General features: G+C 39.9%; 2 protein-coding genes across 2 annotated transcripts; one reads left to right on the top strand and one right to left on the bottom strand.

The window, feature by feature from the left end:
- Nucleotides 1-611: 611 nt before the first annotated feature.
- LOC105190697 (uncharacterized) lies at nucleotides 612-7,108 on the bottom strand. The gene is made up of 7 exons (XM_011153580.3): nucleotides 6,783-7,108; nucleotides 5,491-6,086; nucleotides 4,845-4,963; nucleotides 4,064-4,735; nucleotides 2,139-3,041; nucleotides 1,496-1,772; nucleotides 612-1,283 (listed from the first exon to the last, which is right to left on the bottom strand). The coding sequence occupies exons 2-7, from the start codon at nucleotides 5,573-5,575 to the stop codon at nucleotides 1,126-1,128; spliced, it is 2,214 nt and encodes a 737-aa protein (XP_011151882.1). The 5' UTR covers nucleotides 5,576-6,086; nucleotides 6,783-7,108; the 3' UTR covers nucleotides 612-1,125.
- An 818-nt stretch (nucleotides 7,109-7,926) lies between these two features.
- Nucleotides 7,927-14,889, top strand: LOC105190698 (dyslexia-associated protein KIAA0319-like protein). The gene is made up of 14 exons (XM_011153581.3): nucleotides 7,927-8,330; nucleotides 8,724-9,135; nucleotides 9,261-9,427; nucleotides 9,646-10,032; nucleotides 10,125-10,350; nucleotides 10,451-10,824; nucleotides 10,987-11,098; nucleotides 11,175-11,323; nucleotides 11,400-11,590; nucleotides 11,656-11,755; nucleotides 11,841-12,161; nucleotides 12,295-12,396; nucleotides 12,483-12,668; nucleotides 12,797-14,889. Exons 2-14 carry the CDS (start codon nucleotides 8,729-8,731, stop codon nucleotides 12,922-12,924), a joined length of 2,850 nt encoding a protein of 949 aa, XP_011151883.1. The 5' UTR covers nucleotides 7,927-8,330; nucleotides 8,724-8,728; the 3' UTR covers nucleotides 12,925-14,889.
- The last annotated feature ends 10,093 nt before the right edge of the window (nucleotides 14,890-24,982 follow it).

The following is a 24,982-nucleotide window of genomic DNA, read 5'->3' as shown; positions in this document are numbered from 1 at the left end:
ACCTTTGATACCAACGAATGATGTGATATGTATGCTATATATATTATATTCATTTTATCTCATTATTCTGTAACATGGCTGATAGAATATATTGTTAAATAGTACGAGATTGTCGACTGTGTTTGTGTATGTGAGAAAAATATTGTCGAGAGTAAAATGTGTATATTATCGCGAAATTATTGTTAGGTGCATAACACAAGGTTAATGAGAACTCTTGTGACAATATCTAATATTACTTTATTTATAAACAACAAGTGATTCTATCAGTATAAAAATATTATATATCATTTTAAATTTCAGCGTGTTGATGTTGCATGTAAATTTATATAATTTACCGTGGCGAATTATATATATATATAATCTGTTAAAAAAATGTCCTATAGTTTTTACTTTATGCAATCATCAATTTGTTGCTTCAGTAGTTTGCTTAGAATTAACTGTGCGTATATTGCAAAACAGTATCATTCGTACGCGAATGGAATATATTTACATATATTCAACAAGTTATATATATGCGTGGATGTGTATATATATATATGGTGTATATTATATATATATATATCACATTCATTATTTGTATTACATGTGTATAATATAAATTAATATTTATACATATAATAATTAATATACGCGATATAGTTATTCCTCCTTCTTCAAGTTTCTTAATCCTTGAGACTATTTTATTTAAAGTTAGCAGAATTGGTTTCAGCACAATTAATTCTTAATGCGCTTGACGTTGTTAGAACAAAATTATATTTTCATCTTCTTAGGATTCATTGTTTGTTAACGTTGTAATATCATACGGATATCACTTACGAAAAATTAAATGAAATCTTTAGAATGGAATATTTCTTCTTATGAGAAATAAAATATGTATCTATCGCCAAAAAAACATGATCCGCATGAGAAAATGAATAACGAAAGATTCACGCACTTACGGCGTACGATATCGTGATGTGTAATATGGAATGTTAATAATATGCAAAATAAAACATGTATTAGTCGACAATGTTACGCAACAAATTGCTCGAAATATTTTGGTAGATTGCCGTTTTCTCGTTCTCAGAATAAAAGAAAAAATAGAATAGATTCAAATAACATTGCCATATAACGCGTATTAAACGATCAGTGTTTTCTTTTTTTGCTCGTAAATACTCGTGTCCTACTGTGAGAAGGTAACTGGTCCATGTTTGTTTCAGGACTGCTGCTTGCTGTTTTCTGATTGCTTGGTTTGTAAGTGCGATGAGACGAGGTAATGGATACGATATCGACATCATCCGATCCTGAAAAAGACCAGACAGAAAGATAAAGCTATAAATATCAAAACTAAACACTGAAAACTCAAAATTAAACACGATGATACATCGTGAACATCATCTGAATTTGAAAAAGCATCAATGTTTTCTTTTTTTCGGATTAGATTTTCGGATACTTTCGATATTAGAAATTGGCAATTGAGACAACGATGATAAAGTTTTTATGGTAATGAACGTACTGTGCAAATGTCTCTTGTCCTTTTTATTGTCTATACATCGCCTAACATGCTGCTGATATTCCACTCCGTCGGTCGTCTTGTAGTTGTCACATATATTACACGTGAGAAGATTCGTGTCATCGGCGTTCTCTTCGTCGTTTATCTCGAACTGGTCGCAGTCGGCAGCGTGATTTTCTATCTTGTCAGGCGGAAACGGCTTGTTGCATATGGGACAACTGATGTTGTTCGTCGAGACAGCGATTTTCTCATGCCGATTACCGTTTTGCGAAGCAGGTTCCTACGAACAAGAAAAACATCATCTCTCTTAATAGATCTTTTAATAAATCTGTTCTCTTTAGTTCAACTGTTGCTGCACTGGAACTTCGTTCCTTTTTCTTCCAACACTAGCTCCCGTTTCATCGGCCAGCGGCAAATATGAAATCTAGTTCAGCTAAAAATAACAGATCTAATATTTGGAAAGAGCACTTCCGTTAGTGTATAACCGAACCGTTTCCTGTTACCTGAGGTTGGATAATTTGATTGTAAGAACAGAAAGATGAATTGAGATATTTTTTCCATGCAAGTGGGCAATAATAGTGATATTATACATATATCATGAAACAGAGTCCGATGTTTTAAACAACTAGATCTATCATCAACTCACTTGATCCATCTCGTCGTCATCTAGCAGATGATGCTCCCAGCTCACATTTTTGTTCTCCAGCTTAGAAAATTTATCTTCATTTTTTCGTTGCTCATCGAGATCTGCCTTCTCTTTATTTCCCTGCTGCTTGTTGTTCCTTTCCTTGCCGCCCGTCGGCATATCCCCCAATCTCTCCGCATTGCTGGATAACAATCGTCTCTCTTGCAATCGAGATTTGGCTTCCTTCGACGATCGAGTCTCCACGTCTTTTCGCAAAATTGCCACCACCTCCTCCTCTTCCTCCTCCTCATCTTCCTCCAGCTTGTGACGGATTTCTTCGTCCGTCATCACGTTGTCTTTCTTTTGATTCTTTATCCGTTCCATCTCTTCGTTCTTATCGTTGCGTTGCAACTTCAGAGACAATTTCGATACGGCGCCTCCTCTTCGCATTCTGTAGAGATTCGCTCGTGCTTTCGGAGTGGGAGGTATCGTTCTCTTCGGGTACGCGGTCAACACGGGAGACAGCCTTTCGTTCTTCTCGTTCTCGATTTTCCTTCCATGAGGCGATTTTATGTCTTCGTCGTCGTTACTGTTATCATCATCGTGGGAGTTACGAGCGATCGACATAGCTGCTTCGCGTTTACCGCCGGCTCGCGCATGTTGTTGATTCGCATGATCTGCTACATTGCTCGACTTGTCGTCGGACTGGGTCTTCTTTTTCTTAATACGAGCAAACTCGTACTGATCATCTTCGTCGCTGGAACTATCTTTATTCAGACTCGCACATTCTCTCGCAATGAGAGAATTCGCCTTACGCTTACTAGATCGCTCGTAACTATCTCTGTATGTATATTCCGCCTTGATTAGTTCAGTCTTAGGTTCTGTTACTGGTTTTCTATCCAGACTGCCGTTAGCAGTGCCGACCTATAGAAACGTTGAAGCAAGGATTAGAATCAGAGAACAGACTGAATGAAGTAGACAACTATACTCGTTTCGTTTTGTACATAAATATAATTTATTCAAAAAGGTCTTGTAGTTTACAGTATGTAATAATGACCGCGTTCTCTTTTGCGAACGCTTGCGTGTACATGTTTCCGTATAAATGCACAATTTCAAAGTATCAATAGAAAATATCAAACATCTTCCTTCGGCAACAAAATGCCAATGGCTCACAAACGACTTTGTGTTGTTACTGTTCTATGTAAATATTGTATGTATACCGATATAAGTTAAAACGACAAAAGCGACATTGGCAAGTAATATTATTATGGAAGAAATTTATATGTATATATATAGCATTAGATTATAAATCGAGTGTCGATAATAAATGCACATCTTGGGATTATATTGAGGTATCGTATTGTACAATCTCACCAAGGAAGATGCGAAATCACACATCACGGATTTGCAACAGAGAATGAAAAAAAAAAAAACGGGTATTCGTTCAGGGAGAAAGAAAAACAAAAGAAAGAAAAAGAACTGATTCCTTGATATTCATAAGAAGCCTTTCGATGTGAGAATCGAGCCTCCCGCAATACGACTTTCAAGAGACAAGAATAATCTCGAGTGCTCGTCGGTGAGCCTGAGGAGCTCACGTGACTCAAAGCGAGGAGACTCAATTGAACACATCGAAATGATGTGCAAAACTCAAGAGTAGTACTTAACAATATCTCCGAGCAAATACAAAGATCTTATGGCTAAGGATCTACGGATCGCAAAGTGGCGAAACGAAAATGAGCTATCAACGACATTTCCCCGTGACACCGAATTTCATACATATATAAATTTTCTTTTCCTCTTCTCTCCTTTTCCCTCCCCCCTCCCACTCCCACTCTCTCTCTCTCTCTCTCTCTCTCTCTCTCTCTCTCTCTCTCTCTCTCTCTCTCTCTCTTTCACTCGCGTTAACGATACGAGCGATACGGTTTGGATTGTAGGGAGCTACCCACCTCGATGGGTACGCCCCACTCAAATTTCGCATTCGCAGGACGTTGCCAACTGTACCACAAGTCTGCCATTTCCCTCAAATGCTGGCCCAGAGCCCGCATCTTTTGGTCGTGTTGCTCGGACGTGTACGTCTTGTTGTGGCATCCAGAGGAGGGTGCGCATTTTCGCGCGGCGAGCCGGCTCCTCGGCTGTTGCAAAGGCACGTCGTTTTCGTTGATACAGACGTCAAATGGGTTCATCCGCCACCTCTCCAGCTGCTGGTAGTAAGTGCTCTGCATGGCGCACTGCATCTCTCTCGTTTTTGTGTCCGGCGACGAGTTCTGGCACTCCTGTGTGCTGTTGCCTGGCTTCGACAGGACGGGCCGATTCGTGCCCGTCTGCTCGTGCTTCTCCAATGTTGTCGTCGTCACAGCTTCGTCGTTTTCAGTGCTCTTGCACCTTTGCACAGAGCTTCGCACATCAAAAATAGTCGAATTGGTTGACAACGGTGAGCTCTCTGGGCTGCTGGAGTGTCGAGAACTCTTGCGCTCTTGTTGCACAACCGTTGGCAATGTATGACTCGGTTTGTACGTCACCTTAGGCAAATCCTGCGTAACAACCATTTGCTCCTGTGATGCATCTGTCTCGGATCTCATCTCAGATAGGCACTCGTTATCGGAATGCTGCTCATTGTCCTATGGAAACATTATGAGAGAAGAAAATCAGAAAAGTTAGTTTTTCTTTTTGGGGAATATTTTTCGCCGATGAGTTCTTGATATATCGTGATAACTGTAATCAATGTACCTTCTTCCGTGTGTGCTTGTTATCAGTAGCAACATTCAGTGTAGTCTCAGAATTATTAAGGAAACCAAGCAGGTCCTTCATTTGTTCGTAGGTTTCTGTTCCTTCATAAATTCCCATACCTAAATAACAATTAAAAGTTGGCCATTATAAATGGATTCTTAGTTGGTCGTAAATGCTGCACAAATATGAATTTCAAGTACTTATGATTTGCGTGCAATTTTATCTAGGGAGGGAGGGGAGATGTTAAAACAACTTTGAACTTTGAATGATTATTTCTTTTTCTCTAAGTTTGGTTGTTTTGTGTGCTTGAACACCTCTGACAATTGCAAATTATATGTAATTGCCATGTCATGTCTCACAGTGATTTCAAATACATTCAAGTATTATGAGTTTGTATATATATACTTCACAAAGACACAAATAATAAATGTGTGTATAATTAAACTAAGTCTAAATTTGTAGTGCGACACTTTACAGAATTCCAATTATTTCTCACAATATCGCACACGACGATCAACAAGACACAAGATCAAGATCAACAGATTATTGCTTCGAAAGACACAGAGTATTTGATCGTAATTGACGGTAATTGCAATCTCGGCCAGCGATACCGTGGATACTTGGAATTGTAAATATCTTAACTTACCAATGAGTTGCTGTTTCATCATCTGGCTCTCGAGTTCTTTCGCAAGTCGTTCTTTTTTCTCCCGTTCCATACTGTCCCGTTCCATTCTCTCTTTTCCTCTCGATCAGAATCCTCCGAGAATCCGAGGCGCCTTACTACTCACGACAATCAATCCCGATAACGAAACATAAATACGAGTCTCTCTGAGCGATTAAGCATGTCTGCTCGTCTCCCCACCGTTGTTCTCACCCTTCCCCACAGATCGACTCGATCGTCAGCGATACGCCGAACATGCGACGCCAGGTATTACTCTCGGGCATTAGTCGTATATCATCGCACCGCTGTGGTATCGACGAGACACGCTCGCTATCGGCGAGCCTCAGGTCGCGCGATTGTTAGCGAGAACTCGTACCGAGGTTCATTTGCTTTACGTAGTCGTTCCGTGATCATGTATCTCGGATTCTGCAAATACGCAACGCAATAGAAGCGGTAGCAAACGGACATCTCGTTTGTCTGTCACATTCCAGTGCAAACGTATTCGTGTATGCACACGTATGCGTGTATCAGTGCTGAGTGGGAGATCCAGAGAATTTCCGGGCGTGCGCATTGAACAAACGCTGTGAGAGTCTCAATACCGTATTAATTTAAAGGTATTTTATCGCCCGTAAGATACTACTGGGCAAGAGCACAGGCTTTTGCGTAACACATAATACATAACGCATAAGAGAATAAACCAACCAATTAGTTTCCTTCATTTCTCTCCTCAGGACAGAAATGAAGAACTCTGATTGGTTGATTCTCTTATGCATTGTGTATTATGCATTATGCAGAAGTCTGTGCTCTGGCCCTATGGATTGAAAATTGCAATCGCATAAATCAAGTAATCTAAATCTTGGTTATTTAAGTTGGTCCAGCTGTAATTTTCAATCTATAGTCTAATACGGGCGTAAGATCCCTCATTTGAAAGAAAATATGAAGGAATTGTAGAGAGAATAGAAAGGTCTGTGAAAGAAACAGAATACTGTTCATAATTAATAATAAACATATAACTTTATTTTTTAATAACTGCAGAAAAATAATATATGAATACCAACATTTATTGTAATAGCAAGGGAAACTGCAGAAAAACCTTACTAATATTCTTACAATAAAATTGTACAAAACAAATAAACGTTAAAAAGAATACTTATGTTAATGTTGAACACAATACTTAGTACTATCATTAATGATATGTAAGTGTTTAATATCATACACTTTTACTGTTATTGAACGTACTTGATGCCATGTCAACCAATCTTTAAAAATGTTCATACCTAACCACGCTGTTCTAAATTTTTGTGCTCCAACTTTCCTCTTCTCAGTGCCACTGGTTGAAGGTTGGTCATCCATTTTCACAGCATTTAATATTTTATTTAACAAAAAATGAACACTATGATTGCACTATGATATCACTGATTGCACTATCACTATTCTTACACACTACATATAAACACTAAGTAACGTTTACATTACATTAATTAATGATGTTAAGAAATTATAATGTTGATGTGACATAACATATTTAATGTTTACTGGGTAATCTAACCCTAAACCACGCACTCGCGGAAGAAACGCGGGAAAACAACTACGGAAGACACAGATGTTTTGCGCGGGCCCCTCTATGGATCCTCTGTCATGCGTTTTAAACCGTCAGTGGTTTTTGACATATATGTAGCACGTCACTTCAGGCATGCGCTGTAGCGTGGGAAATTCTTTGGTAGCATGAAAATTTGCCGTGCGCTTGCGCCCTCTCGCGACTAAAGCGACAGATATCAATCTCTGCCGCGAAATTTGATCGGTAGTCTACGATGGAACCTCATTGAATTCCGACTGGACCGATCAGTCGCGATAAAATAGTAAATTCTGTCCATATAATTTGTCATCCAATGAAAAAGTATTAACAATTCTGTGTATATCTGCGAAGTAAATCAAGCGACACTTGACAATTTGTTTTTACACAGCGGGTGTCTCTGATTGGACTAACAGCAATTTTAAATAGGTTATGAAGAGGAAAGCGGAATTTTCAACGACAAGCTGCCTTTTATCACGAGAACGTGAGCAAACACGAGAAAGCCTCCACGTTGACAACTCTACTGGCTGAGGTAATCGTCAATTAGCTGATTTAAGTTCATTCTACAATACGTGTTGTAAGTCGTAAGCCGTAAAAACTGACCAATTATAGCCGATTATTTTTGTAATAATCGACTGTGATTCGCCAATTGTTACGGCTTACAACTTACGACACGTATTGTAGACCAGGCCTTAGAATGACAGTCATCCTCGGGCGATTCTGCGGATAATCGGATAGTGTCGACGCGTTACCCACATGCAATCACGGCTTGTCGCTTCTCCATGTCGCCCTAGATGGCGCTGACGTGCGGAAACGTATTTGACAGTTGACAGCTCCCCGCGATTATTCGTGACGTCGCGCGAGAGCGACGCGACGACGCGACGGTTTGTGTTCGTTTGTGTTCGTTATCATCGGTATTACACGGTCGCGATCGTTATTCCAACACGGCGGCGGCGGCAACGGCGGCAACGATACACGAGCAGGAAATATGATAATTACCCCTATGGTTGATTAGAGTCTAGCCGCCGTTTGATAATAACATGCTGCTAATATATGATAAGCCGCGCACGTCTGCAGACCATTCCGGAGTAAGATCGAGCCGAGCGAATAATCGTCGACGGATCGCGACGGGTCCCGCGCGGCGAGGCACATGTGTCATCGTGGAATAACCTGGACAGCAGTTGTTTTCGGCTCCGACGCGACGACGCAGCGGCCGAGTGTTCCATTTGCTTAGCGCGCGACAACAAAGCAAGTACGCAATTCCGCCGGAGATCTCATTATCTGAAAGCTGGTCGCCTCGCGACGCGTCACCCGCGACGTCCTGTATATATCGTACTTTTACGCTTCAACTTTGATAATGCCGAAGATAACGCCTGCGGTTGGGATAAGTCTGTGAATTCTAGCTTCGCGTCCTGTGAAATTTAGAATTATGTCGCTTCTCGTGAGACAGTCGTGTTTTCTATCGTGTCGAAGTTCTACTCCGTTTTCCACTGCTATTTTTATCCATTGATTGATTTGTATTTGTTAATATTATATGTATGACTTCGGAGACGAACAAAGTAGTGTTGTCATATTGATGTATGACAACTTTGTGAGAGTAACAAATATAAAAATATCATTTGTACCCTTCTGTTCCTTTGTGCAGCAATCATGATTGGAATATATCGCCTGGGCTTGTATTTGCTATTTTTCGGAAGCTGTATTGGCAATTACGCCAGATGGGATTTGCAATTTTTATGCCCAGACTTGTACCAACGGGTATTCATGAGTTATGTACCTCGTGGTAACTTGACCGGTGGAACATTCACATCACAATCTCGTGTGTCCAATATGCGGGACTGTGTTATGACATGCTGTAAAAAACCAGTATGCAATGTGGCTTTTATGCACAATAGCACATGTTACCATATAGAATGTGAAAATTCCATGATGTGTGTACCGTTGTACAGACCCGAATTAGCGAACGATAATCCGCCTAGTATGGTGTTAGTCAGACCTGTGGAGAACAACAAAATATGGAGTGACTTGTTAGATCAAATCAATGACGATACGATTGGGTAAATTCTGAAATTGAATGACCAAACATACATACTAACAGCTAGCTTCTTCTTTTGTTGGAGAATGTAGAAAATAATAATAAAATTTATTTCTTTTTTATGTGTAATCATCTGATGGATATTAGAACACTGAGTACAGACAGCACTGATCAGGATCAAGTGTTATTCAATGAAGCAAATAGAAACACTTGTATAGATCAGTCTAGCTGCCTGGATAATGAAATTTGCGTGAAACATGGAGATAACGTTGGAACCTGTCAATGTCCTTTAGGTTTCAGACGGAATATTGCAGGTAAACTTGTACATAGTATTTTCTTATATATAATATTTTGTTGAATTATTTACATGACTAGGTTGAATAGACGCTACTAGGTTATATGTATTTGATAATTTTCTTTTATTATTTCTTCCAAGAATTTCTTCTAACATCACAATTGAGCTATTAATTAAGAAAAATGATAAATTATTTTGTGATCTTATATTTAATTTTTTCTACATTTGTCGGTATAGGCACTTGTACAATGATAGATGTGATGGAGAATGCAGATCTGGGTGTGACACCACAGACAAAAGTCCAAACTGTGAAGGATATTAATACATCAATGAAACCGACTGTGAAGCAACTGCTAGTCTCGGCAGTCTCCAAGGAAGTGAGACTACCGGAAAACGAAGTTACGCTGTCCGCGTACACCGTGCCTGCTGAACGAGGCAATCAGCATTACAATTATGCTTGGAGTCTGCTCAGCCAGCCGGAGGGACATACGGGAACGATGACTGATCAGAATCGCGTTACCGTGAAATTAAGTAATTTATCAGAAGGCTTGTATACATTTAAAGTGGCTGTGAGTAGTCCGAATGCCTATGGAGAAGCCTATGCTAATGTTAGCGTTTTACCTCGTAAGTATTTTTAGAATTGGAATGTTAACTCACTGCTGACTGTAGTGTATAATGATAATGTCGAGGTTGTCGTTGTTGTATCTCTTTTCCAGCGAAACGCATTAACCAAGCCCCGATTGCCATAATTTCTCCCGCGTCGCAAATCGTCAAGCTACCAAACACAGGCGCGGTCTTAGACGGCTCGAATAGTAAGGACGACGATCGCGTTATCTCTTATCATTGGGAACTGCAGCAAGGCCCAATTGGATATCAACCCAACCTTGTGGATACACCCACGCTTCAATTAGATAACCTTATTGCCGGAAATTACACATTCAAGTTGGTTCATTGATTATTAATTTATTCGTCCATTAGTTTATTCACTGTTTGCGTGTATAATAATTGAAAAATTATATTCTTCCGCAACATTTCCTTTCAGATTAACGGTGGAAGATTCTGATCACATTACCAATTCGACAAGTGCTAATATAACGGTCCTGAAAGTGACTGACTATCCACCTAGCGCAAACGCAGGCCAAGATATCATCATTTACCTGCCTCAGAATACGTTGACGCTCAACGGTAACTTGAGCACTGACGATCGAGGTATAGCGAGTTGGGAATGGACGAAGAGCCCGTCCGATCAGAATAAAGCGGTGGACATGCAAAACACGAGAACACCCTATTTGCAATTGTCAAACTTGGAGGAAGGAATGTACACGTTTGTACTTAAAGTGACAGATAACTCCGAGCAATCCTCGACGGCAGAAGTGCACGTTTTTGTGAAACCGCCAACAAATAAACCACCGAAGGGTATTGAAACCATCTTTTTAATTGTCTAATGTCACAAATAAATAAAGTTTCGAGGCAAAAAACATTGACTCGTCTCCCATTTATCAAGCTTCTTTCTTATTTTAGAAGCTTGAAATATATACGACCTTATATTAATTTTCTGATTAAGTATTTCTACTGCAGCTGACGCGGGGGACGATGTAAGCATCGCATTGCCATTGACACGTACTGTTCTGAATGGTACAAGAAGCAAGGATGACATAAAGATCGTCTTGTACCATTGGGAGCAAGTAAGGTACAATTTTTCTAATTATATTTTATGTCGCATTATTGTATACTCTAAACTATTATACTGCATCTTCTTGTCACAGCGGGCCTAATAACGCCGAATTCGCCGCCGTAAATGAGTCAGTTACCAATATTACGAAACTGACGAAGGGTGATTACATATTCAAACTGACTGTTGTCGATGATAACGGAAATGTGGATTCAGATACGGTCAATGTGAAGGTAACACAAAGTATGTGTTGCATACTATTTGCAGTTCTTCAGATATGTCCAGTCGCAATTTGTACATATTACATCTTACTCTTCAGACCAAAATGCGCCACCGAAAGCAAACGCTGGTGGTGATCAAATTGTGACAGCTCCGATCAGCGTGCTGATTATCAATGGTTCGCAGTCGAGTGATGACTTAAGGATAGGACAGTGGTTATGGACCAGAGATCAGTCTAGTCTTGCTATCGGCACCATAGTTCAGGAGACGGACAAATCGCCGATCTTGATGGTGAGAGTACATTTGCAAGTATTTCATAATGGACGAATACATTTTTGTCCCTCCTTACTTTGTAGTTAACCGACGTAGTTGCTGGTAGATACGTTTTCCGGCTGAAAGTAACAGATGATCAGGGTCTGAGCAGCGAGGATACCGTGTCGGTGATTGTAAAACCTGGTCAGTGCTGACTTAAAATAAAGTATTTCACGATCTTGCAACACTGAGCCTGCTTTTGCAAGTTAAATCTTTCCGCCTGTTGTAGATCCACAATTGCTACATCTAGTGGAATTAACGCTGAACATTGGGGCCAGCATGCTGACCGCGTCGCAAAAGAACTCATTGGTGGTGAAACTACAGATGTTACTGCGAGATGAAGCTTCGATCGTCGTGCGCAATTTGAGGGCCGAACCGCACACTGGCAAGACTGTGTTGGTGTTCTACGTGGAAAAGAAAGGAGGAAAAACAGCGTTGCCGGGTCCGGAGGTGGTTAAGAGACTGAAAGAGAAATTGCTTCAAGATTCCGGTCTTTTACAGCTGTCAGTTGCTAATATCGACACCGCTGTTTGCCAGAATAATTGTTCAGGTATGTAATACCAGAACATGGAATAGAGGAATATCACAAATAGCATAAAATAACTGTTTGCGAAAGCAATCCAAAATGTAAATTTCTATTTGAAAGTTCAAGAAGTAACTCATCTCAATGGTATCATATTTAGGTCACGGGGTATGCGATCAGGAAACGAGGCAATGCATGTGCGAGGCATTCTGGATGCAGAATTTAATACAGAAGTATTTCGGCAATGGAGACTCCAATTGTGGTATGTCCAATCTCTCACATCGTCGTATCTCTTAATTATAAGTTATTAGAAGGTGGCAATTATATCTTAATTAAATTGTCCTTCAGATTGGAGCATTTTGTATGTGATAATAGCATTGCTGCTACTAGTCGTGTGCTGGGTTGGACTTATTTGGGGACTCGTTTGCTTGTGTCAGAGGATATGCACCGGCAAAAAGCGCTCACTTCGGCCTAAGAAAAAACCAGCACGTTACTCTCTCCTACAACCGGAGCCCGAAGACGATAGCAGCGCATGTGAGCGATTGTGTTTCATCGTCTGATCTCTCTGCGATCTCTCTTCTATTACTTGAACATATTGAAGATTTTAGAAGATTTATTTTTCGAAGATATCTACGACTCAATTGTGATAATTTTCATTGCAGTTTCGACTCACAACAACACCCACAACAAGATGGTGCTGTCAGAGTCCGATACCGATTCCGACGATGTCTTGTTTGAGCATCGTAAGAGCAAGAACGGTAACATCGCGTGCCGGCGAACTCGCTGCTGACAACGTGACGAGTCGCGAGTCATTCAGCATTCCTGTTACGGCGAAACCGAAGTCGCTCTCTCCGCTCAGTTTCCCGTGGTCCTTTCAGCCGGCAGTCAACGTCCCAGTCACTGTCCCAAAAGGACCGAAACGCGATCCCCAGCCGAGATCTCGTATGCAACCGTGTGCGCGACACGAGTTCAATCTCTCGAAGACTACAAAAGCGAATAGAAATGAAGTACGGAGGAAAGGTTTTCGATCGCGTCGCGAAACCGGCAATATCGCGACGGATTATTGCCGTCGGAGACAAAACATGCGCTGAGAAAGGACGATGGGAAATGTTTCTTATCCGGCTCACGTGCGAGAACCGATATAGCGCGGCAGAAATGTGCTTAATGAACTTCTCTAACTGTTCAACAACTTTAGCCGTCGAATTCTGATAAGTGTCAGATGAGAGCTGCGTTAGAACTTCGTCACGATGTATCTCTCGGATGTGTCATTCTCGTCACGTACTATTTATATTGTGTATATAAATTAATTGTCTCTTTTTTTACAATTTATGGCACATTGTAGCGCGACTATTAATCATCCATTCTCCAAATTTTTGCGGAACTATTTGTCTCAGCGTTACGTCGCGCCTAAATGAAGTGCAACAACGTATTGTCGAAAGAGCCCGCACTTATCTTGTTTGTCTGAAATAAACATGTCATTTCCTTGCCTTTGTTCCCGACCGTCTGGCGAATTTCAAGCTGAGGGCTGATCTACAATACGTGTAAGTTGTAAGCCGTAAGAATTGACGAATCACAGTCGATTATTACAAAAATAATCAGCTATAATTGGTCAGTTCTTACGGCTTACAGCTTACAACACCTATTGTAGACCAGGCCTAACTTTTACACGAGAAGTGAACATTTGCGCGCTCTAATTTGTGACTTTGCGTACAGGACGCGGGAAGGTTTCTGCGCAACGAGAAGTACGCGGTAACCATTAAACTTACAGTCTTGAGGAGATACTATGTGTTGATTGGCTAGACGTCATCTTGCTATGTGGAGAGTAAAGCGGCAGCCAATAAACAAATCTCAAGAAAGATGTTGATTGGTCACCGCGTCGTTTTACCGCTTGACGGGTCCTGCCGTTTCCGCTTCTTGTACACGGAAGCCATTACAATTTCGAAACGTTCGCGCGCGGAAGAGTAGCAAGAAGCGGCGATCAAAGGGAAGGCCAAAGGAGCGGACGCGTTCGACGGTAAAAACTGATGAGTAGCAGCTGATAGTTCCCCGAAGTTGCGAGCGCACACTAGAAGTCGATCTCAGGGCCAGGGAGTGTGACGAATGGATCCTGTGTATGAGGAAAGGATCATGTCATGAGCGAGAGTAATGGAGCCTACGAATTTCTCGATATTGTCTTATATTCGAACCGCTCCATGTGTACTTGTATATACAATGACCGATATAATAGTCTTAATATTTTGCGCAACTAGCTTATTAGGGCTTTTTAACTATACGTAATATTATTTATTGATTATTCAAAGTAAGGGGCACGATCTTGTCCAAGCAATACGTTTACCACAACGGTAGCTGAATTTGCATGATTCGAAAATACTAGTAGTCTCATGCTGAATGTTAAGGCTATTATGCCCCGGTTATGTGTACTGCCGAGGGTACAATTACGATCGATACATCGCTCCTTCGCGCGGTTGGTACTTATTGATGCGAACAGATCGAAAGAAAATATCTCTAGGGGCCCTCATTCTCGAAAATTTCTGGAAAATATCGATATATTTCATCAGTTTTCCAGAATAAGGACCCTTATCCGATATATTTTCATTGGTTGATAACGGTTACCATTGACGCGCACGCGCATGCGCACATGTCGCATTGGGGCGATTCGGATATTGTCGCGAAAAATCATCGTCGTGATTGCATATGTATTATTCTATTCCCAAAGTTCCAGAACAAATCGAATAAAACGCAAAGTATTCATTTATTCGTCAATATCTATTTAGTCACCTTCAAAGTAATTCCTGGGTACCTATTATGGAACTCGTCGGAATCGATTCCGATCGAATTTATTCCGTTATTTCCCAGATTTCTATTGGGTGCATTCAGTACTACAACCGCTCACTGAGCGCTAAGTGAGCTCTTGCATCTGATTGGTGTATATTTTTAAATCTAAAGGAATATACCAATCAAATGTAAAAGCTCACTGAGCGCTAAGTGAACTCTTGCATTTGATTGGTATATTCTTTTAGATTTAAAAATATACACCAATCAGATGCAAGAGCTCACTTAGCGCTCAGTAAGCGGTTGTAGTACTGAATATACCCAATGTCTTTTCTAAAGGAAATGGAATTATTCCGATCGAAATCAATTCCGACGAGTTCCATGATAGGTACCCTGTTTGTTTGCAATACACTATAATGTCAACATTTCTTCCGGTCTTCATAAGACCGCTGGAATTTGAATAATTCTAGAATGGTCTTTGAGATTAATTACAGGTTTGCTTTTTTATTTGCGTTTTCGAAGGAAAATCTTTCGGGCTCCAATATTCTTGATACTTAAGTATCTGTTTATTGATACAATTGACCAAGGAATTTCTTGTTTTATATCCACCAGAGTTCGCAGCCACGCGAGGATACCGCTTCTATGGCTGTTTCTATGTCGTACTGAAGGATCCAGTTCGGACCAGAGTCGACTCTCAAAGGTAGGATTATAGTTTTCTTGTATTCTTGCATTTGAAAGGTTGCAATCAGAAATTGGAACACGATTGCAGTCGGTAACACATCATATCTTATATTATCTAATACAGGGTCGGGAGAATTATTTTGTAAAAGTATTTAGTTATAGTTTTTTTCACCGAAAAAGTAACTATAATAAAGGGTTTTTCAATAAGGGCGGGTCGATGTTGCAATGGAATAAAACAAGCTGTGTGTGAGGTATTAACGAAATTCTTTTTTTATTTGAAAGGCCCATGTATGCCATTTTGTGTGGAATATAACATCGTTCAAATGTCCGCCGCGGCTTCTCACGGTGGCACGAATCCGAGTGGTCCAATTTTCAATGATTCTGCCGCATAGATCCGGCTGAATTTGAGCGATAGCCTGGGTTATGTTGATTTTAAAGGCATCGGTCGATTGCGGCTTATTGGCATAGACCTGCGACTTCAGAAAACCCTACAAGAAAAAGTCTAACGGGGTCAAATCGCACGATCTTGATGGCCAATTCACGTCACCTCTGCGAGAGATAACCATACCCTCAAATCGTTCATGCAGAATGTCCATCGTGGCGTCCGCTGTGTGGCACGTAGCGCCGTCCTGCTGGAACCACATATCGTGCACGTCCATATCGTTCAATTTGGGCCAAAAGAAATTGGTTATCATTGTTCTGTAGCGCTCGCCATTGACGGTGATGGCCTCACCAACGTCGTTTTCGAAAAAGTACGGACCAATGACGCCGCCGGCCCAAAATCCGCACCAAACAGTAACTTTTTGTGGATGCATTGCTACCTGTTGAACCTCGTGTGGGTTGGCGTCGTGCCATATACGGCAATTATGCTTGTTAACATAGCCATTCATCCAAAAATGCGCCTCGTCGCTAAAGATGATTTTTCGGCCAAAATTGGGGTCCTCTTCCAAATGCTCCGAAGCCCAGTCAGCGAACAAACGGCGTTGTCTATGGTCATTAACTTTGAGCTGCTGGGCCAATTGGATCTTGTACTGGTGCAGACCCAAGTCTCGACGCAAAATTCGCCAAGTTGAAGTCTGCGAAAGGCCGAGTTCTTGTGCACGGCGAGGAATTGACTGCCTCGGGTTCTCCTGCACACTTTCACTTACAGTGGCGATGTTCTCGGCCGATCTGGCGTTCCTTTGACGTACGGGTGTTGGCTGATCGTTTACCGAACCGGTCGTCTCAAATTTGACCACCAAACGTTGGAGAGTCGACTTTGAAGGGCCACCGTGTCTGCGCCGTAAAATGGGCGCAACGCGCGCAACGTTTGCACTAACGAACACTCATTTTGATAATAAAGTTTTATCATTTGGACGTGCTGCTCAATCGTGTAACTTGTCATGGTGATTTGGTATCAGTGACTGAATAATAAACAACAGGTTAGACAGACGCCGCCAAAATAACATGGCCGCCACAGGCTGCCAACATCGACCCGCACCAATTGAAAAGCCCTGTAGTTAAAGTTATAAGTTACTGACCTTCAAAAATAACATGTTGCAACAAAAATTACAGTTATAGTTATTTAGAAAATAACGAGTCGTTACTTTTCAGTTACTTTTTCACAATTTTATTATTATTTTAAATTTTGTAATTGTGTAAATTCCTTCAATTTTATATAAAAGTAGTTTATTGATTATTATATTCCTCATATTGTATATAATTTTTACAAATTAGATTCATTAATTTAAATAAGCAATTCTTATTTATTCTTTAAGACTATCAATAACAATTGGGCAGAGAAATGTCCAGTTGCTTTCGTTTCCAAGTTTTTGCTGTAACTCAAATATTTTTACATATGCTGGTTATGGCATTTTTTACAATCTTTCTCCAAAGATTGAGATGCTTTACCTATTGCTCGAATTTTTTATATAACTGAATTCACGCAGCGCACTTCACGCTGAACGCAGATTATGTCAATAAATAAGGATTTGTTGACATAATCTGTCGCGATGCGCGACGGAAATGTCCAATAGGCGTCTAATTTTCTTGAAAGAAATACAGGTTGCGTTCGGAGAGGAGATTATCAGTGCTATAATGTCATTTTATCCTTGTTTTAATCTAATGAACGATAAAGATAGATGATGCAATAGCGCATTTTCCAAATGCAGCCAGAATAACTACATGTTTATTGGATATCAAGCATCGCACGTCGCATTATTGTGCTAGTCTGCCAGAAATTTAAGTTTGAAATATATATAGTAACTATTAAAGTAACTATTAAACTAGTTGTCAAACAAATGTAACTAAGTTAAGTTACAGTTATAATAGATATAAAAAGGAAGTTAAGTTATAGTTGCCAAAAAAAATAACTGTAACTATAATTTCGTTACAAATAACGAATTACTTCCCAATCTTGATATAATATTGGGTCTGGGAAAAAGTTCGTGGCGCTTTTTTAGTAAAATTCAACTGATTTTCTTATAGTGTGAAAATGAATTTATTTAAACCAAATATGCTCCGTTATTATCGACAATGTTTCGCCATTTTTCGGATAGAGCCATGATGCCATCGGTGAAGAACTTCTATGATTTCTGGTTGAAAAACTGAATTAAGTGGTTTTCACAGGCTTCTTTTGAAACCAGCTTAATTCCATTGAGAGAGTTCTGCAGAGATCGGAACAAGTAATAGTCAGAGGGTACTATGTCTGGACTATACGGTGGATGCATCAAAACTTCCCAACCAAGCTCTTGCAATTTTTGATGGGTCATTAAAGAAGTGTGTGGTCGGGCGTTGTCATGATGGAAGACAACACCTTTCTTATTATTCAATTCGGACCGTTTTCTTTCAATTGCCTGGCGTAATCTCTCTAGTTGTCCACAGTAGAGTTGAGAATTAATCATCTGACCAACTGGAAGTAGCTCATGGTGGACGATTCCCTTCCAGTCCCACTACACACACAGCATAACCTTTTTCGGCGTCAATCCTGGCTTCGCGAACGCTTGTGATGGCTCACCATCCCTTGTCCACGATCTTTGACGCTTCCGATTGTCATACGTGATCCATTTTTCATCACCGGTTATGACACGTTTCAGAAATGACTCGATTTCATTGCGTTTCAGCAGCGCATCGCAGATGTTAATTCGGTCTATCATGTTTTTCGCGCTCAACTCATGAGGAACCCATATATCGAGCTTCTTTTTGTAGCCAGCTTTGTGTAAATGGTTCAAAACAGTTTTGTGGTCAATTCCTAGCTCCATACTAATATCGACACTGCTGATATGCTTATCTTGCTGGACTTTTTCAAGAATTTCATCAGCTTTTTCAGTGATTGGATCAGCTCTTTTTCAGTGATTGGACGACCAGAGCGTGACTCATCTTTCACATCAAAATTACCAGAATGAAAGCGAGCGAACCATTTCCGCGCAGCAGATTTTGATAAAGTACCTTACACCGTACACAGCACAAATTTGTTCACAAGCCTGCGCAGCGTTCTTCCTTTTCTCGTAATAATATTGCAAAATATAGCGCAATTTTTCATTACTTTTCTCTATTTTCAAACGCAAACAACTTTCCAACCACTGCACCAATTTTGATATTTATACACTCCAAGTAACGCTCGAAGTGTCACCTTTCCAACGAGCGTTTAGTGGTGTCGCTGCGATCTGTTTCCTGAGTTATTTACAATTGACGTCATCTATCGGGAAAAACACCACGAACTTTTTCCCAGACAATATATCAGGTGTAGTAAAAAGAAATCCATTATTTTTGCATGAAATTGAAGGCTTTAATTACCATAGTTAGAATGATCCGATTTAGGTCAAATATGCGCCGTTTTGTTCGATAACTTGTTGCCATTTTGAAGGTAATTTCATTATGCCTCTCTCATAGAAGCCCTCGTCCCTATTGACAAAAAATTGAGACAGTCGATTTTCACAAGCCTCTCTTGAAGCGAATTTTTCACCAGCAAAATTATTCGCCATGGACAGGAACAGTTCACTTGGTGCCAAGTCCGGACTATAAGGTGGATGCATAAGAACCTCCCAACCAAGCTCCCGGAGCTTCTGGCGAGTCACTATCGATGTGTGTGGCCTGGCGTTGTCCTGATGGAACACAATTCCTCTCCTATTGGCCAAAGCTGGCCGCTTCTGGGCGATTGCTTCCTTCAGACGGTCTAATTGTTGACAGTACAGTTCCGAGTTAAGAGTTTTGCCGTAGGGGAGCAGCTCATAGTAAATAATTCCCTGCCAATCCCATCAAACACACAGCAAAACCTTCCTGGCCGTCAATCCTGGCTTGGCTACCGTTTCCGCCGGCTCACCGCGATTCGACCACGACCGTTTTCGCTTGACGTTGTCGTAAGTGATCCACTTTTCATCACCAATGACCAACCGCTTCAGAAATAGGTCGATTTTGTTGCGATTCAGCAGCGATTCGCAGATCGAAATTCGGTCCATGCGGTTTTTTTTCGTTAACTCGTATGGCACCCATACTTCTTTTTGTATTCAGCCTTATTCAAATGGCTCCGGTTTTTTGTGCAATCTTTAGCTCTTAGGCAATCGAAACAGTGTTTACATGACGGTCGGACTCGACAATGTCCATGATTTTATCGATATTTTCGACAATTGGCCTTCCAGTGCGTGGTGCATCTTTGACATCGAAATTACCGGAACGGAATCGACGAAACCAAAATTGCGCGTGATTGGCTGTTATAGTATCAGGACCATAAACACTATTCACATTTTCAGCCGCCTGGTTTGCGTTTTCGCTTTTATCGAAGAAAAACTGTAAAATATAGCGTATTTTCTCTTTGCTAGTGTCCATCTTTGACACGCGCTCAAACAAAACTGAGTCAACTAATCACAAAACTGTCACAAAAGTTTTTTTAGTACGAAATCTCATCTTTCTAACGCCATCTAGTGGAACCCGATCGGACTTATACAACGCGAGATACAGATAACTAAAGCCATCTATTGGAAAAATAATGGATTTCTTTTTACTACACCTGATATTAAACCTTAGCGTTCTTTCCTTCTTTCTCTCTCTCTCTCTCTCTCTCTCTTCTCTCTCTCTCTCTCTCTCTCTCTCTCTCTTTCTCTCTCTCTCATGTTTGATTTATCATAAATTCAGTCAAGCTTATATTTTGAGGATCTAATAGGTGATTTTATCTGTCGTAGATAACGCCGAAAAATCAATGATATTTAAAAAAAATTTTGATAATTTCTTCACGCACACGATATGTTCAATATTTCGTGTTATTTCAGATTGCAATTTGCAGACTGAATATTTTAACGCATATAGTACTGAAAAAACACCCATTAATATTTAAATAATGCATTACTGTTCGTGATGTTTGATGAACAAAATCTTTACAGGAACATGTAAAGGTTAAACGAATAAATAATACTCGCTAATATTTTCTAAGATATTTATTCCAACATAGATAATAGATAATAAGGGAGAGAGATGTGAAAACATCGCGGCATAGCTAGATATGCGATCATAACCAATGTGACTGGACACCGAGAAACTTAGAAAAGTCGCTTATGTATTTCTGATTGTTCATATAATAATAATAATATTATTAATATTAATAATAATATAATAACTATTATAATAATTGTGGGACACTTATATGGGAGATAACAAGGAATGTATTTATATACAAATACTGTGAATTAAGTATCTACAAAATTGGATTCGTTTTCCTTATATCTCGCATTGGCGAGTGTAAAGAGTTAAAACAGTCATTACATGAAGATAATATATATATATATATAATTAAGGGCTCGGTTTATATATATATATATATAATTGCCAATTGAGGCATATCATATAACAGTAATATAAATAAGTATCAATATTTAGGCACACAATATTTCCTATTTTTTCTTCTGTTCATCACAGGCCGATGTATGCGTACATGCGCAAACATCGGCTATTGTATAATTACAGTTATGTTTGTAATACCATCTCGCACGCATCGTGATAATCGTTCTAATGGAAGCACAATACAGCATATACACATCATGAAACCATTCTCCGCACCTACGTCCACTTGTACAATCAATTTAATCCCTCTGAACTAATCGGCTGGGCAATGATTCGCGAGATAAAACAGGGGATGCAAATTTCGTTCCCTTTGATCATAATCAAAGTAACCGAACGTACAACTCACGCGTTGAGAAAGAAGTATATCTATTTATACTTGTATCGATATCTAATCATTGTCATATCGATATTTAATAATATTATAATTAATTCTAGCTTCGCCATAACTAAGGATTACACACATTTCGCTGATTTATAGTTACAAAACAAGATCGTAATATTTTTTGGTAGATCCGTCAGTCCCCGAAATCTTACTCTTGCTTACTCACGCATAATTAACTAATCGAGTTGTTAGAATTGTTACTATTCCCGTTGTACGTAGTGTCAATAATAGACGATGTCTACACGTACCGACATGTGCGCAATGAAACGATGATATTCTCGATAATATGCGTAATATTATAGTTCGCGATACGTACAGCACTTTGTCACTTATGGCTTAGGCTTACGTGCGCATTGGCATTGAGCATATCACTATTAACTCGATAAGGATATGAACTTAGTAGTTGCAGGTTATATACATACACATCATTTTCCCGATTCGATTGCACTAATATACTCCGTAATAACGAGGAGCTCTGGTTCTCTTTGTTATTACAAGCAACTTGAGCCGCGACCGCACGTCAATCAGCGCAAACACAAGAAGCACTTTATCTCAAACCGTTTCCCGTCGTTCGAGAATACGGAGAGTACTGGATTCTGAAGAGTGTTTTACGCTTTCTCAGACGAATATTCCCGCGCGCATTCTCCATCAGTCATGCCGTACCGACATCGTTCGCATTTTGCCAATCCAAGGCACAACTGAACAAATTCGAAACAATCGGGATGCACATGCGAGGAAATATCGTAGACGCCGCGCGATCGTTTAATCTCTTACACGGATGCTCTAACAAACCGCGCGTTACCACTTTACGTGATACGCGTGTAAAAATGGCAAAATGAAGAAGTGTGTGTGCATGTACGAGGCTATCGGTATGGCGCACCGATCAAACATATGGCAATACAAACGTATGAAAAATTTCGAACGAGACGACAGAGGGAAGGGAGAACGGCAAGTCGAACGAAAAGAAGAAAATGGAACTATTTACAAAGTATGTGTGAACATTACATAACTAACGGATTTGATTTCTCTCGGCATCGTTGATCCACGTAGCGTCTTACACACAAACAGGGTGAGTCTTTTTCATCTTAACAGACAAATATTTTGAAAATGTGTAATTTTATAAAAAATGTTTGAAATAAAAGTATGGTTTAAAGAGTGACGTACAATGGTGCCTTTGGTTTGACGCCTCGAAACGTGTATTTAAAGATGAAGGTCAACTTAATTTTTTCAAATGGAAAACCATATTTTTTATTACATTTTTAGATAGAGCGAATTCAACTAGTTTTCGAGATATTTGGATTCAAAGAATTTACCTTCACAAGCCCTATTTATAAGGTTGGTTGTTGTTACATGACTGGGACAACGACGATCTGGATGCCGTAATTCATATTCTCTAGAATTTTCATTGCTCCTTCCATATTCAATTATCATGTCGACAATTTCACTAGGAAAATAATTAGTCATGTCAAAAATGATCAAGTCAAACAAAGTTTTAATTTTAATACCTTTGTAATCAATTATTTTGTAATCAATTACCTAAAATGGCTCGTCCATAGACTGTCACTTATGTACTTTCTAAGGCGCGTTTCATTAACGAGCAATCCGCTACGTCAATTACTTCGCGACTAATCCGTTTCTCAATTGTCTGTCTTCTCAATAGTTTTCTTTTTTCGCGCAAAAATGCCCAATTTGAGACGTAGTCACCTCAATGGAGGGGATGCAGTCGGGACATCCCCACTACATTTGCATTTCAATCTCGCTATGGAGACGAGACAATTTTCGTTCTTTGATCCATTGAATCCAAATATTTCGAAAACTATGGAGTCTATAAAAAATTATCAAGATACCAAAAATATTTATTTGAATTCATTCTATCTGAAAATGTAATAAAAAATATAGGTTTCCCTTCAAAAAAATTAAGTTGACCTTCACCCGACCTTAAATATACGTTTCAAAGTCAAACCAAGGACACCATTGTACGTCCCCCTTTAAACCATACAACTTTTATTCGAAACATTCTTTTGTAAAATTGCACATTTTCGAAATATTTGCCTGTTAAGATTAAAAAGACTCACCCTCCATGTACACAGCTACGTAAAACGTCACATTACAGATATCCGTAGAAGACGATATCATATTACCGTGACGCGGAGGAATAAATTTACAACGAGATTACGATATATTACGGATAAGAGTTGCTAATAACAAACTAATGTAACAACAGCGTGCGCTATGTAACGTACAGTTACGATATTATATTATTGCACGACGATACAAAGACAAAAACCGACGATATACTTCCAACATCTGTTCCGTTAAGTGGTTAAAGTACTTTGTTTCGTACGATTATTACACTTGTAGTTCTCCTTCGTCGCGAGTGTAAGTCGATGATCGGTCGGCGGCGATAGATCATTCAATCTTTTCCGCGTGATCTTCGCCGGGAAGATCCAGTTATACGAAGGTAGTCCCGGAAGTACCTGACCTAACAAAGAAAACACAAAAAATTTGGGAAAAAATATCTTTATTTCTCTACATAGTCTCCGTTTAGCTCAATACACTTTTCCCAGCGATGTTCAATAGCTTCGATACCGTATTATAGTGGGAATCGTCGAGCTCCTCAAAATAGCCATCAAGCCACCTTGGTCCATTGTCTTGACTGTTCCTTCGTCTCAGGTGAGAACCTGACCCATGGTCAAACATGGACCCATGTTTCATCCATGGTTATGAATCGACACAAAAACTGGGCTTTATTGCTGCGAAACTTCGCCAAACACTCGATTGAAACATCCTCACGATGCTGTTTTTGTTCCAATCGCGGCACCCATCTTGCGCACAGCTTTCTCATGCTCAAATTTTCAGTCAATATGCGATGTACAGCACTTTTTGAAATGCCTACCATGTCTGATAACTCGCGCACTTTCAGTCGACGGTCATCCAATACCATTTTGTGGATTTTCTTCACCATTTCTGGCATGGTCACCTCATTTCAGTCGACCACTGCGATGTTCATCTTGGCAGCTCGTACGGCCTCGTTTAAACTCTGTCACCCAATATTTTACTATTTTAAACGAAGGAGCAGACTCCTTCGCTCAGAGTAGAATCTAGCTCCGCTTTGATATTGGTTGGACTGAGGCCTTTCAAATGAAAGTATTGTATCACATAACGATGACCAATTTTTTCCATGTTTACAAATTCACTGAAA

The sequence above is a fragment of the Harpegnathos saltator genome, unplaced genomic scaffold (assembly GCF_003227715.2).
Source record: "Harpegnathos saltator strain DR-91 unplaced genomic scaffold, Hsal_v8.6 scaffold806, whole genome shotgun sequence".
Lineage (NCBI taxonomy): Eukaryota > Metazoa > Arthropoda > Insecta > Hymenoptera > Formicidae > Harpegnathos > Harpegnathos saltator.
This window is presented reverse-complemented; position numbering and strand designations above follow the sequence as displayed.

Bases quoted from the DNA above. Each gene is read 5' to 3' on its own strand.
- LOC105190697 (XM_011153580.3), bottom strand. From the start codon at position 5,575: ATGGAACGGGACAGTATGGAACGGGAGAAAAAAGAACGACTTGCGAAA. The intron at 1,773-2,138 runs GTGAGTTGATGA...TCTTGTTCGTAG, and splicing joins ATGACGACGAGATGGATCAA to GAACCTGCTTCGCAAAACGG. The intron at 1,284-1,495 runs GTACGTTCATTA...GGTCTTTTTCAG, and splicing joins GGACAAGAGACATTTGCACA to GATCGGATGATGTCGATATC.
- LOC105190698 (XM_011153581.3), top strand. From the start codon at position 8,729: ATGATTGGAATATATCGCCTGGGCTTGTATTTGCTATTTTTCGGAAGC. The intron at 9,428-9,645 runs GTAAACTTGTAC...TTGTCGGTATAG, and splicing joins TTTCAGACGGAATATTGCAG to GCACTTGTACAATGATAGAT. The intron at 12,162-12,294 runs GTATGTAATACC...TATCATATTTAG, and splicing joins TTGCCAGAATAATTGTTCAG to GTCACGGGGTATGCGATCAG.